General features: G+C 41.0%; 1 protein-coding gene across 8 annotated transcripts in view; it reads left to right on the top strand.

Annotated features, from left to right (window-relative positions):
* pcnx1 (pecanex 1) overlaps positions 1-12,866 on the top strand; it is a 296,740-nt gene that overhangs the window by 122,244 nt on the left and 161,630 nt on the right. For all 8 annotated transcript variants that reach the window (XM_041214599.1, XM_041214600.1, XM_041214597.1 and 5 more), the window contains one exon: positions 2,121-3,926. In XM_041214599.1, coding sequence (XP_041070533.1) covers positions 2,121-3,926 — 1,806 coding nt within the window. The remainder of the gene's footprint in view (positions 1-2,120; positions 3,927-12,866) is intronic.

A 12,866-nucleotide genomic window follows, 5' to 3' on the forward strand; every position in this document is an offset into this window, starting at 1 on the left:
AAGCTCTTTAGCTAGTCACGAATGGATCACACGTCCTCTGGAGTTTTGATTTCTCAGTGGAATGTATTTTCGTTGAGAATTATGAAATATTTCTTTAAATGTTCACCACAGCTTTTCTCCAGGTCTATCTGAACACTGAGCAGGAGGTATTTAGCTATTGTAAAACCTGGTAATCTAATTATCTCACCTCGAGCAACAGCAAGGTTGTTCTGTTTATAGCACAAAGCTGAAATTCAGTAGTTTAGTACTGACCAATCATTCAGATGGACTCAGTTGCCATTCATATTCTTTAATTATCATTGAGCACATTTATTCTCTCAACTGGAATGCTTGATGGGCCATTCAGTAATGTTTGAGTTTGCAAACTCACGTTTGGGAATTGAGAGTGGGCATCTTTGAATCTTAGGAAATATATTATACTATGTGGTGAAATATATCTTCAGTTCACTTTTAGCAATTTTAATCTCTGTCAAATTAATTACCATAGGTTATGCAGTGATTGTTGTACAGTACAATCTCTATTGTCTGCCATGATATGGGCCCTCCCACCCAATGGATAATGGAAAGCGGCATATAATGAGTTTCCAATGTTTTCTTTCTCCTAAGATGTAGTTATATGTTACGAAGCAAATACAGCTATTCCTTGTTTAGCACTCTTAATGTGTTCCAAAAAAATGACATGCTAAACATAAATATGCTTAACAAAAAACACTTTCCCATAAGAAAGCATGTAATGAGAGTAGATGAGGTTCCTGACCTGCAATTTTTACATTAAAAACTTGTTGGCTGTCTTGAACCTAATAAGCCCAAAGATCCTCTTACTAACTCTTACTAGCTTATGGTTCTCTTTCAAATTAACTCCTGCTCGCCATGTCCCACCTCCAACATGTTACCGCTTCTCCCACTTGCTGCTTCCCTCCCTGACACTCCCGCTCACCACCTCTCCTGACTCTACATTCTCCTGCTTGCCACCTCTCCCGATGCAGCTCGCCACCTCTTCCTCTTGCTGCTATCCTACCCAACATTCCTGCTGGCCGCCTTTCCTGTTCAAAGCGTTTCTCTTGCTCGCCGTTTCCCTCCCACCTGCTCCTTCCCATCCAGCTCGCTACTTCCCTTCTCCTCGCTGGCCCTAACCCTCTCCTGATACCTCATTCCCTCACCTGAACCTTGTCATAAGCGAGGTGTCGGGAGAAGGGTGGTGTGAAGGAGGGAGTGAGCGAGAGGGACTGCGAGTTGGTGGGGAGAGAGTGGGAGGTTCAGGGAATCGGGGAGGATCGGGTTGGGTTAGTGAGTGGGAATGTTTTGGGGGGGTGGGGGCAGAGGCCAGGATTAGGAGGGTTGGTGATTGGGAGGTTCGGGGAGGGAGCTGGAGGGGTGGCAGCCGGAAGGGTCGGGGAGGGAAGCGGGAGGGTCAGGGAGGGAGGTGGAGAGCATGGAGGGTTTTGGAGCGCGGTGGCAAGCAGGACGGTCAGGGAAGGAGGCAGGGAGTGGCAGTTTGTTTTTTAAAAAAAGACTCAGTAACTGCCTTAATGGCGGTAATGCCCAAAAATGGGGCAACACTATTTGGGAAATGTCCCTAGTTTCCCAACAGCCTGAAATTCCCTCATGGCCTTGTCTCCCACTATCTGTGCAATGCTCTCCAGACCTCTAACCCCTTTTTAACTCTTTATTCCTCCAACTCTGGATTCTTGTACAAGTTTCTTTCCCTTACCCCATCTCAGCCTCATACTCTGGAATCCTTGCTCTAAATAACTTTAATTTATATCTCCTTGAAGATCTTCCTACTTCCCTGACCAATTTTGGCCATGCCTGCTTTCTGTGTTGCTAACATTATTTTTGGTACATTTCTTTGAAGTGCCTTAGAACTTTTCTCTGTATTAAAGTTGCAATATAAACACAGATCCAAAATATTAACCTTGCTTCACCTTGTTCGCAATTCAATAGCTCTGATGTTCGAATATTGTAATATAAAGTATGATGTCATAATCTTAGGTGATGGAAAATGCACAATTTAGCTCTTCATATTATCCTAATGTTAAAACTGTTTCTAATGATAAATATAGGTATGTTTGGAAGTTGCACAAACTTTGCAACTTCATTCTTGCCATTTCTTCCCACAGATCTGGCACTAGATTCCAAGCTTTTCCAAGTGGTGTCAAATGATTCCTTCGTGTCTAACCACCCATTAACATCTTCAGGAGCTCAAGACTTTCCAATTGATCCAAATGACAACATGTGCTACCACCACACAGAGCATTCATTGTCCACTGCCTGTGACACAGAAGCAGCCTCCCTTGTACCTTTGCATTCCTTGTCTTACAGGAAAGACCATAGGCCTAGAGGTGTGCCAAGGACTTCAAGTTCAGCAGTTGCTTTTCCAGACTCATCTCTTAGCGATTTTGCTCTCTTTCAGCAAAGGAGAGGGCTAGACACTGTCTGTGAATTAGAAAGTTCGAAACCTCTTTCGGGATCTAAGGAATCATTGAATGAAAACTCTTGTTACGCTGGTGTTTTCCAGTTAGATGACTTACTCAAAAGTGGTGCTTCCCAACCATCATCCAAATCGGGACTCAATAAGCCTCTAAAAACAGATCATAGTGTTGATAGCCTGCAGAGTCTCAGTACCAGAAGTAGTGGGTCAACTGAAAGCTACTGTAGTGGGACAGATCGAGACACTAATAGTACCATCAGCAGTTACAAAAGTGAACAAACAAGCTCAACCCATGTGGAGAGCATTCTCTCAGAGCAAGCAGAAACCTCAGCAGATGAGCGCAGCTCTGAGAAAAAACTTTGTGAGAAAAGCAATGCCCACTGCGGGTACAGTAGTGAACCTGAGGGCACCAGCTCTGTGGAAAATACTAAAAGGACTAACGGCAAAAGGATAAAGTCACAGACTGCAAGTAAAGATGGAATTTGCAGTCAAGATTCTGGGCAGGCTTCCGACCAGGTGCAGACTTCTGACCAGGTGCAGACTTCCGACCAGGCCCAGACATCCGACCAGGCGCAGACTTCTGACTCAGTACAAACTGGAGAAAACCTCAGTGGATCTGGGTCTGGTGATGCCAACAAAAACCCGCATGCTAATGAATTGACTGTGGATATACTGAAACAGCAAGGTGGATCACTTACAGAGGCATTGGCTGAGCAAGCAGAAGAGGTTGTTGAAAAATCCTCTTTGTCAATTGATATACAAGCACTAAAGGATGAAACGGCTAAGCAAAAAGATGGGGACGTGAGGCCCAAGTCTTCTAACTTTATTCACCGAGCTGCTTCTACACACAAGTCAAACCGAAGAAAGACAGGGAAAAAACGAGCAAGCAGTTTTGATTCAAGCCGGCATAGGGAGTATGTGTCCTTTCGTGCTGTGGCCGGTGTCAAAACTAGCAATAGTAGTTTTTGTCCTGATGAAGATTCAAGTGATCAGAGCGACCTGAGCAGGACCTCTAGCATGCATTCAGCGCATCGTTTCAGTTCAGACAGCTCATCTAGCACCACCTCCCATTCATGCCATTCTCCTGAAGGACGATATCATGTCTTAAAAGCAAAGTACTTGACTCGAGAAAGAGGCACTGACTCTGAAGCTACATTAAAGGTCCTTTCTGGCTCAGAAAGCAATGCGAATGCCAGGAAAAGGTCATCGCGCAGGACTCTTAGTGCAACCAGTGCCAAGACTCATGCAAGAGTACTGAGCTTGGACAGTGGCACAGCAGCCTGTTTAAGTGACCCTAGCAGACTAGGCACACCTGAAAAAGTGAGGCCTTTAACTACATCTAAATCAGATTTGGAAGCCAAGGAGGGAGAGGTGTTGGATGAAATGTCCCTTATAGGTAGAGCTTCACAACTAGAATCAGTAACTCGCTCACGAAATAGTTTGCCCAGTCAAGTAAACTTTCCTGAAGCAGAAGAGCAAGGAGCCACCAGTGGAGGTAGGTTGTTTGTTAGATAAACATCATCATTATGTACCTAATACACAATATTGTTTTATATAAATTGATCTGTATTTTCTAACTTCACTTTGTGTTGGCCTCATTAATTATTGTCGTTAAGTTTCAATTGAAATATTTTGTAGCATTAAGAAAATTATATTGGATAGTTCCAGGTATGCTTATAAAATGTATTCCCACTTGTTGACTGGTACGACCTCTGTAATGGATTGAGCGTGCTTGCCACCAGAGCAGTAATAATTGACTGAACCTGGAGGTCTATCTCTGGCAGCCAGCCATGTAAAGGGAGTTAGTAATTAAAAGTTAGAGTGTGATGATGCATTATTAATTGATCCAGATACACTGATAGAATTACAAAAAAAAATACAATACAGGTAGCACTGCTGTTCAGTAGAACCTCAAGCACAGACACTGCAAGCATAGTTTTTTCCAGAATAACTTTTGGGCCTTTTTTCCAGAATAACTTTTGGGCCAAATAGTTAATCTGTGCAGTTGAATAGCATCATTAGATTATGCAATAAAATGGCTTTTTACCTGACCTAGCAAAATATCCACAAAACACTGCATTCAAAATGTCAACATAACCATATATAATAGAAGATTTTGCAAAATAACTATCCAAACTGAGAAGATTATATAAACTCATCCAGTATAGCGTATTAAATAGAACTTACTGGGGATTGTTTTCCACCAACAGTTAAAACTTGCCTATCGACAACAGAACAGGAAGAAATGAATGTTTGCTAACTGCTAGTGAATGGTAAACAGATCCTAATGACGCAAAGCAAGGAAAACTGAATGCTGAATAGATACCATTTTGCTATGCGTTGAGGGAAGTTGTGTTTATAGCTTGTTGAGTGATCAATTCCTTTGGTGAGGAAGTGAAATTGACTTTAAGCCACCCTCAGATGAGCTTGGCATACTTCCTTATAGAATATAATTCCAAATAATGTTGATAAAAAGAGCTGAGCCTTGACTGAAATAGGTGCCCAAACTAGAAAGCTCAATGGCAATCAGGATTCTACTTTCTGTAAAAATCTGTTGTGGTTTTATGCCAGAAATATTGTCTGTACTCTAAAACTCATTTATAGTCGTTCTCATCATAATTACACAATCCAATCATTTGAATTTTTTTCCATGACTTTATTATGTATTGTAAACTTTTTGCTTCTAGTTTCTTTCAGTTTGATCTGTGTGAATGAGCAATGAAATTCTCAAAAATGGATTGAATAATGTTGATTAAAAAACCCCCTCCAGTTCTCTGCTTTGATTCTCTGCAGTCTGAACAGCAGACGCCTAATGGGCCATTTTGGGTATGTGCTTGGTGATATTAATGGGGGGGGATAAAATTGCAATTCTTCTGAAACCAATAGGAACATATGAAAGAGGAGCAGGAGTAGGTCACTCAGCCCCTCGAGTCTGCTCCGCCATTTAGTAAGATCATGGCTGACCTGCTTGTAACCTCAATTCCCCATTCCCGCCTACCCCCAATAACCTTTCACCCCCTCTCTTATCAGGAATCCAACTATCTCAGCCTTAGAAATGCACAAAGACACTGTTTCCAAACCTTTTGAGGAAGAGAGCCATAAAGACTCTCAATCTTCTAAGAGAAAATATTTTTCCTCATCTGTGTCCAAAATGGGCGACCCCTTATTTTCAAACAGTGGCTGCTAGTAGTAGTTTCTGCCATAAGAGGAAACATCCTCTCCACATAGACTCCTCAGGATCTTATATGTTTCAATCAAGTTGCCTCTTACTCTTATAAACTGATACAAGCCCAGCCTGCCCAACCTTTCATGAGAAAACAACCCGCCCAATCCAGGTATTACTTAGTAAATGTTTTCTGAGCTGCTTCCAATGCACTTACACCATTCCTTAAATAAGGAGATCAGTATTGTACACAGTACTTCAGATGTGGTCTCATCAATGCCCTGCATAACTGAAGCATAACCTCCCTACTTTTGTATTCAATTCCCCTTGCAATAAATGATAGCATTCTATTAGCTTTCCTAGTTACTTGCTGTACCTGCATACTAGCCTTTTGTTATTCATGCACGAGGACACCTTGATCCCTCTGATCTCAGAGCTCTGCAATCTCTCGCCATTTAATTAATATGCTTCTTGTTTATTTTTCTTGCCAAAATGGACAATTCACATTTTCCCACATTATACTCCATTTGCCAGGTCTTTGCCCACTCACTTAACCTATCTATACCCTTTCGTAGCCTCCTTGTGCCCTCTTCACATCTTACTATCCTACTTATCTTTGTGTCATCAGCAAATTTAACAATTTACCTTCAGTGCCTTCATCCAAGTCATTTATATAAATTGTAAAAAATTGAGGCCCCAGCACTGATCCCTGTGGCACACCACTTGTTACATCTTGCCAACCAGAAAAAGACTCATTTTTGGCTACCCTCTGCTTCCTGTTAGCTAGCCAATCTTCTATCCATGCCAATATGTTACACCCTACACCATGAACTTTTATTTTTCGGAATAACGTTTGATGTGGCACCTTATCAAATGCCCTCTGGAAATCTAAGGACAATACATCCACTGACTCCCCTTTATCCACAGCATATGTGACTCCTTCAAAGAACTCAAATTGAATGTAAAATTAAATCATATTATGATTGCTGTTACCTAGGGGCACCTTCATAATGAGGTCATTAATTAATCGCACCTTGTTGGTCAATACCAGGTCTAGTGTAGCCAGCTCTTTGGTTGGCGCCAGAATATACTATTCTAAGAAACTATCCCAAAAACATTCTCTGAACTCCTCATCATGGCTACCTTTGTCCATCTGATTTTCCCAGTCTTTATGCAGAATAAATACCCAATTATTATCACTGTACCATTCTGTCAAGCTCCCATTGTTTCTTCCTTTATAACTTGTCCTACATTATGGTTACTGTTTGGGGGCCTGTGCACCACTCCCACAAGTGACTTTTTGCTTTTATCAGTTCTCATCTCTACCCAAACCATTTTCACATCCTGGTTTCCTGAACTTAGGTCATCCCTCTCAATTGTGCTAATAGTATCATTAATTAACAGAGCCAGCCCTCCATCATTTCCTACCTTCCTGTCTTTTCTAAATGTCACGTACCCTTCAATATTCAGGTCCCAATCTATGTCATCCTGTAACCATGTCTCTGTAATGGCTATCAGATCGTCCTTATTTATTTCTATTTGTGCTTTCAGTTCATCTGTTTTGTTTCAAATGCATTCAGATACAGCCTTTAGTTTTGTCATTTTATTATTTTTGTAACCTCTAGCCTTATCTGTTGATTTACTCTTAGATTTGTCCATCCTGTAAGCTCTATCCTTTCCTGTCCTGGTCTGTTTATCATTTAACACATTGATACCTTTCTTGCCTTTTCTCTCTGCTTTGATATACCACATCTTCCCAAATTTAGTCCCTTGCTGCCAGTATTCAGTTTAAAACCCTCTCTACTTCCCTAGTTATGCAGCTCCCTAGATCACTGGTCCCAGCAAGTTTCAGGTGTAGACTGTCCCAACAGTATAGCCCCCACTTTCCCCAGTACAGGTGCCAGTGCCCCACAAACCGGAGCCCACTTACGTAGAAACATAGAAACTATGAGCAGGAGTCGGCCATTTGGCCCTTCAAGCCTGCTCTGCCATTCATTATGATCATGGCTGATAATCCAGCTCAATAGCCTGCTCCCGCTTTCTCCCCATACCCTTTGATCCCTTTCGCCCCAAGAGCTATATCTAACTCCTTCTTGAAAACATACAATGTTTTGGTCTCAACTATTTTCTGTGGTAACAAATTCCACAGGCTCACCATTCTCTGGGTGAAGAAATTTCTCCTCATCTCAGTCCTAAATGGTCTACCCCATATCCTCAGACTGTGACCCCTGGTTCTGAACTCCCCCACCATTGGGAACATCCTTCCTGCATCTACCCTGTCTCGTCCTGTTAGAATTTTATAGGTTTCTATGAGATCCCCCCTCATTCTTCTGAACTCCAGCGAATATAATCCTAATTGACTCAATCTCTCCTAATACCTGCCATCCCAGGAATCAGTTGGGTAAACCTTGGCTGCACTCCTTCTATAGCAAGTACATCCTTCCTCAGATAAGGAGACCAAAACGGCGCACAGTATTCCAGGTGTGGTCTCACCAAGGCCCTGTACAATTGCAGCAAGACATCCCTGTTCCTGTACTCGAATCCTCGTGCTATGAAGGCCAACATACCATTTGCCTTCTTTACTGCCTGCTGCACCTGCATGCTTACCCTCAGCGACTGGTGTACAAGGACACCCAGGTCTCGTTGCACATTCCCATCTCTCAATTTATAGCCATTCAGATAATTATCTGCCTTTCTGTTTTTGCTACCAAAATGGATAACCTCTCATTTATCCACATTATACTGCATCTGCCATGCTTTTGCTCACTCACTCAGCTTGTCCAAATCACACTGAAGCATCTCTGCATCCTCCTCACAGCTCACCCTCTCACCCAGCTTTGTGTCATCTCCAAATTTGGAAATATTACATTTAGCTCCCTCATCTAAATCATTAATATCTATTGTGAATAACTAGGGCCCTAGCACCGATCCCTGCGATACCCTACAAGTCGCTGCCTGCCAGTTGGAAAAAGACCCGTTTATTCCTACTTTGTTTCCTGTCTGCCAACCAGTTTTCTATCCATCTCAATACATTACCCCCAATCCCATGCACTTTAATTTTACTCGCCAATCTCTACACTTCTCCCACACTAGTCTTTGAGCTACGTATTCATCACTCTAATTTTGTGTACCTTATGCCAATTTGCAAGTGCCTCAGGTAATAATCCAGAGATTATTGCCATTGAGGTTCTGCTTTTTTAACTTAGTGCCTAGCTCCTCATACTCTCGATGCAGAACCTCTTTCCTAGTCTTCCCTATGTCTTTGTTATCTATGTGGACCACAACAACTGGATCCTCCCCTCCCACTGCAAGTTCGTCTCCAGCTATGAGCAGATTTCCTGAACCTTGGCACCAGGCAGGCAACAGAGCCATCTCACTCTTCAGTACCTCCATGTAGCTGTTTAAGAACATGGGGACAGGTTGTTTGTCTCATTTGTAAAAATTTGTAAGCTTAGGTAGGGTAAGGTGGGTTTTTCTGAGTATGAAGTCCCTTCACCTCATTAGTTTCTGATGACATTCCTGAGCCATTCACCAGTTGGTGGCAGGAGGACATTTAGAAGTCTGCCACTGCCAGATTTGCCTGCCTGTGAGAGATATGACAGAGCAGCTGTGGAATGTGCTTCTAATTCCTCTTTTACATTGTAGGAATGTCCTTGGCCTTCATTTGGCACCACTTGCAGCATTGTCATTGAAATTATGACACGTTGGCTTTTTAGGGGTGGTGGGGAGGCGTTCCTTTAAAGCGTTGGTTGATGCAGAATTGGTAAAAGCACGATGAAAATCATTTCCAAAATTATGAAAGATAATTTTAAGGTGTAAGAAACTATGCTGTGCAAATGTTAACAATGAGTTCTTGTTACTGTGCAGTTCCTTTTCTATTTTAATGGAGTTATTGCACTACTTTAAATATTTTAGTGCTTAGATGAAAGAGTACTTCTCTGAATCTTGTAGTTTATTTACAAGTTTGTAAACACGCTATCCTATCTTAACAAATCAAGAGTAATATGACCACTGTTAAACCTACCAATATATTTGAATCCAAATCTTTGTTCAACACTCCTTTCACCTTACTATTTCAATGGGGCTTGAGTTTATTTTAAGGCCATTGTATATTAAGTATTTTTTTGGATTCTTAAAGCAAAAGGCCTTGTGTTTACTGTTTTCAGAATAATCGACTGGCTGGTTTGCAGTGACAGCTGTGCTCAGTTAGTACCATTCTTGCCTCTAAGTCACTAGGTTCTGGGTTGCAGTTCAAGGCTTGAGCACAAAAATCAAGGTGGTCACTGGTGCAGTACTGAGAGAGTGCTGCACTGTCAAAGGTGCCATCATTCGGATTAGACTTTAAACTGGGGTCTGTGTGTCTACTCAGGTGAATGTAAAATATCCCATGACACTATTTCAAAGAAGAACAAGGAAGTTAACCCCAGTGTCCTGGCCAATATTTATCCCTCAATCGACATCACAAAAAAATCAGATTACCTGATAATGATCACATTGCTGTTTGTGGGAGCTTGCTGTGTGCAAATAGAGTTTCCCCCATTTCCTACATTATTACAGTGACTACGCTTCAAAAGTATTTAGTTGGTCATAAAGCGCTTTGACAATTCTGATGGTTATGAAAAATGCTACATAAATGCTAGTCTTTTCTTGATTTCTGTGAGCTTGTTTCAAATTTGGGCGAGTCAGTCAGCCCCCAATTGTATCCATGTGCAGTACTTACCACCCCAAAAAGCCAAATCTTACTTAGAAATTTGAGACTCAAGGTTTTGTGAAGAATTTTACATAATTCAGTGAAACAAGAGCAAGCATAAGCTAACAGATTTCTACCTTTAAAAAATTGAAGCCTCCACTCTCTTATTGGTGTATATGGTGTAAAATGTTGCTGTAGCAATCACTATTTAGATCCTAACCTAGTAATGATTTAGAATTTACTCAGGCTTAATGAGATGAAAATGTTTTGAGGTTTTGCTTCTTATTTCTTCTATTTCCTTCACCCATCCTTGCATCCCCACTTCTTGTTACCCCCTCCCCCCACAGCCTCATTCTCCAATCATCTTGCTTTCTCCTCCTTTGATCCGAATCTGAGTATGCTGTACTTTGGAGATATTTTTGTTTGCTTTCCTAATTATAAGTGCAGTCATGGGGATGAGGTTATACAGGATTGGGCCTCTTTAAAGTTGAAAATTGGGAAAAGAGATCTAACTTTTCTGGAGTGAAAATTACTTGGCTATTTAATTTACAAAATATCCAATACAATCTTGGTCATGTGAATAAAAGGAAAGAATCTACATTTACATAGTGTCATCTGTCCTAAAATGTTTCACAATCAGTGAATCATTTTCAAGGTGCGGACCCTTACTTTGACAGAGGAAACCTTGCCTGACATTTTACAAACAGCAAGACTTCACAAATTGCAAATAAGATGAATGGACCAGTATGGTGGGAGAATTCCCACCTTGTCAAACATTCCTAAGGTATTAATTACATTTACCTGGCAGATGGGGCCTTTCTTTAATGTCTCACCCAAAAGACAGCACCTCTAACAATGTAACACTGAAGTGAAAGCCTAAATTATGTGACATAGTTTGAAGTGGCACTTGGAATCATAACCTTCTGATTCAGAGGTGCGATTGCTTCCAACTGAGAAAACTGACACTTGAATGGTTGAAATTTGTTTTCATTAAGTTCTTTCGTCTGTTATTTTGCTAAGGTTCTAATCCAACAAATTGGGTTAATGCTTAATCAAAACAGGGGACAGAAGAATTTTCTAGAAGCATGTTAATATAATCTTTGCTATTTTTGAATAGTTCAGTTTCACCCAATTAGTCATCTTTTAAACTAATTAAATAATTGTAGAGTTTACAGCACCAAAACAGACCATTCGGAATAACTGACCTATGCTTCACACAAACCTCCTTCCACTCCACATTATCTAACACTATTACCATATCCTTCCATTCCTTTCTCCTTCATGTAAAAGAAAGGCTTGCATTTATGTAGTGCCTTTCATGACATCAGGACATCCCGCAGCTCTTACAGTCAACTAAGTACTTTTGAAGTGTAGTCACTGTAATAACACAGGAAATGTGGCTGCTATCTTTGGCCACAGCCAGCTCCCATGAACAACAAGCTCCCATGAACAGTAATGTGATAATGACCAGCTCATCTGTCATTAGTGATGTTGATTGAGGGATAAATATTGGCCAAGACACTTGGAATGCCTCTTCTGGTCATCTTCAAAATAGTACCATGGGATCTTTTATGTCCACCTGATAGTGCAGTTGAGACCTTGGTTTAATACATCGTCTGAAAGACAACTTATCTTGCTTCCCTTTAAATTGCCTCAGCTACACCCTGTGGTAACGAGTTCTACATTCTCACTACTTCTGGACAAAGAAGTTTCTTCTAAGTCTGCTAATTGATTTCTTGGTGACTATCTTAGGTTGATTGTCTCTAGTTTTACTTTCAAAAAGGGAAAACACTCTGTTTTTACTCTTATCAAAACCTTTCATAATTTTAAAGACATCTTAGGCTTCTCTTCTTTTGGAGAGAAGAGACCCAGGTTGTTCACCCTAATTAACACTGTTATTGAAGTTTATTTTGTGTTAATAATTTACCATAAATGCTAGTGACATTGCATTGAATTAAATAGAACTGGTGGTGCTGGAGGTTTCTCAGACACAGTAGAGAGAGGTTCACAGCTGAGCTGTAAAAAGTGTAGGGAAATGCAGGAACCTTGGAAGAAAAGCACACACCAGGAGAAAGAAGTGAGACACGGAAGAAAGTGAAAAAGCAAAAGATACGCTGTGATTGTAGAGATGTGAGTGAAAGTGTGATGAGAGGAAAGATCATGCAAAAACTGACTAGCAATGAGGTTTTGTTAATCACACAAGCAGCAAAAGTGTAAGGATAGAATTAACATAGATCACTTTTATGATCTATTTTTTTGAAGACTTACTGGAGAAGTGGTGAGAAAAAATGCTACTGATTACACCATGAACGCCATGAAAGGGCACAGGGAACGTGATTCTGGAATCAAAGGAACTGCATAAAATGGGAAAATCTCCTGAAAAGAATAACATAGAAATCAGTGTTACAACAACAGAAAATGCTGGAAAAACTCAGTGCATCTAACAGCATCTGTAGAGAGAAAGACAGAGTTAACAGAGTCAGGTCCAACCCTGACTTTTTTATCAAACCTGCCGACAAGGGTGGTGCTGTTGTCTGGCGTATTGACCTCTACCTCACAGACCTACTTTGATAGAAATCAGT

This window comes from Carcharodon carcharias, chromosome 20 (assembly GCF_017639515.1).
Source record: "Carcharodon carcharias isolate sCarCar2 chromosome 20, sCarCar2.pri, whole genome shotgun sequence".
Taxonomy (NCBI): Eukaryota; Metazoa; Chordata; class Chondrichthyes; order Lamniformes; family Lamnidae; genus Carcharodon; species Carcharodon carcharias.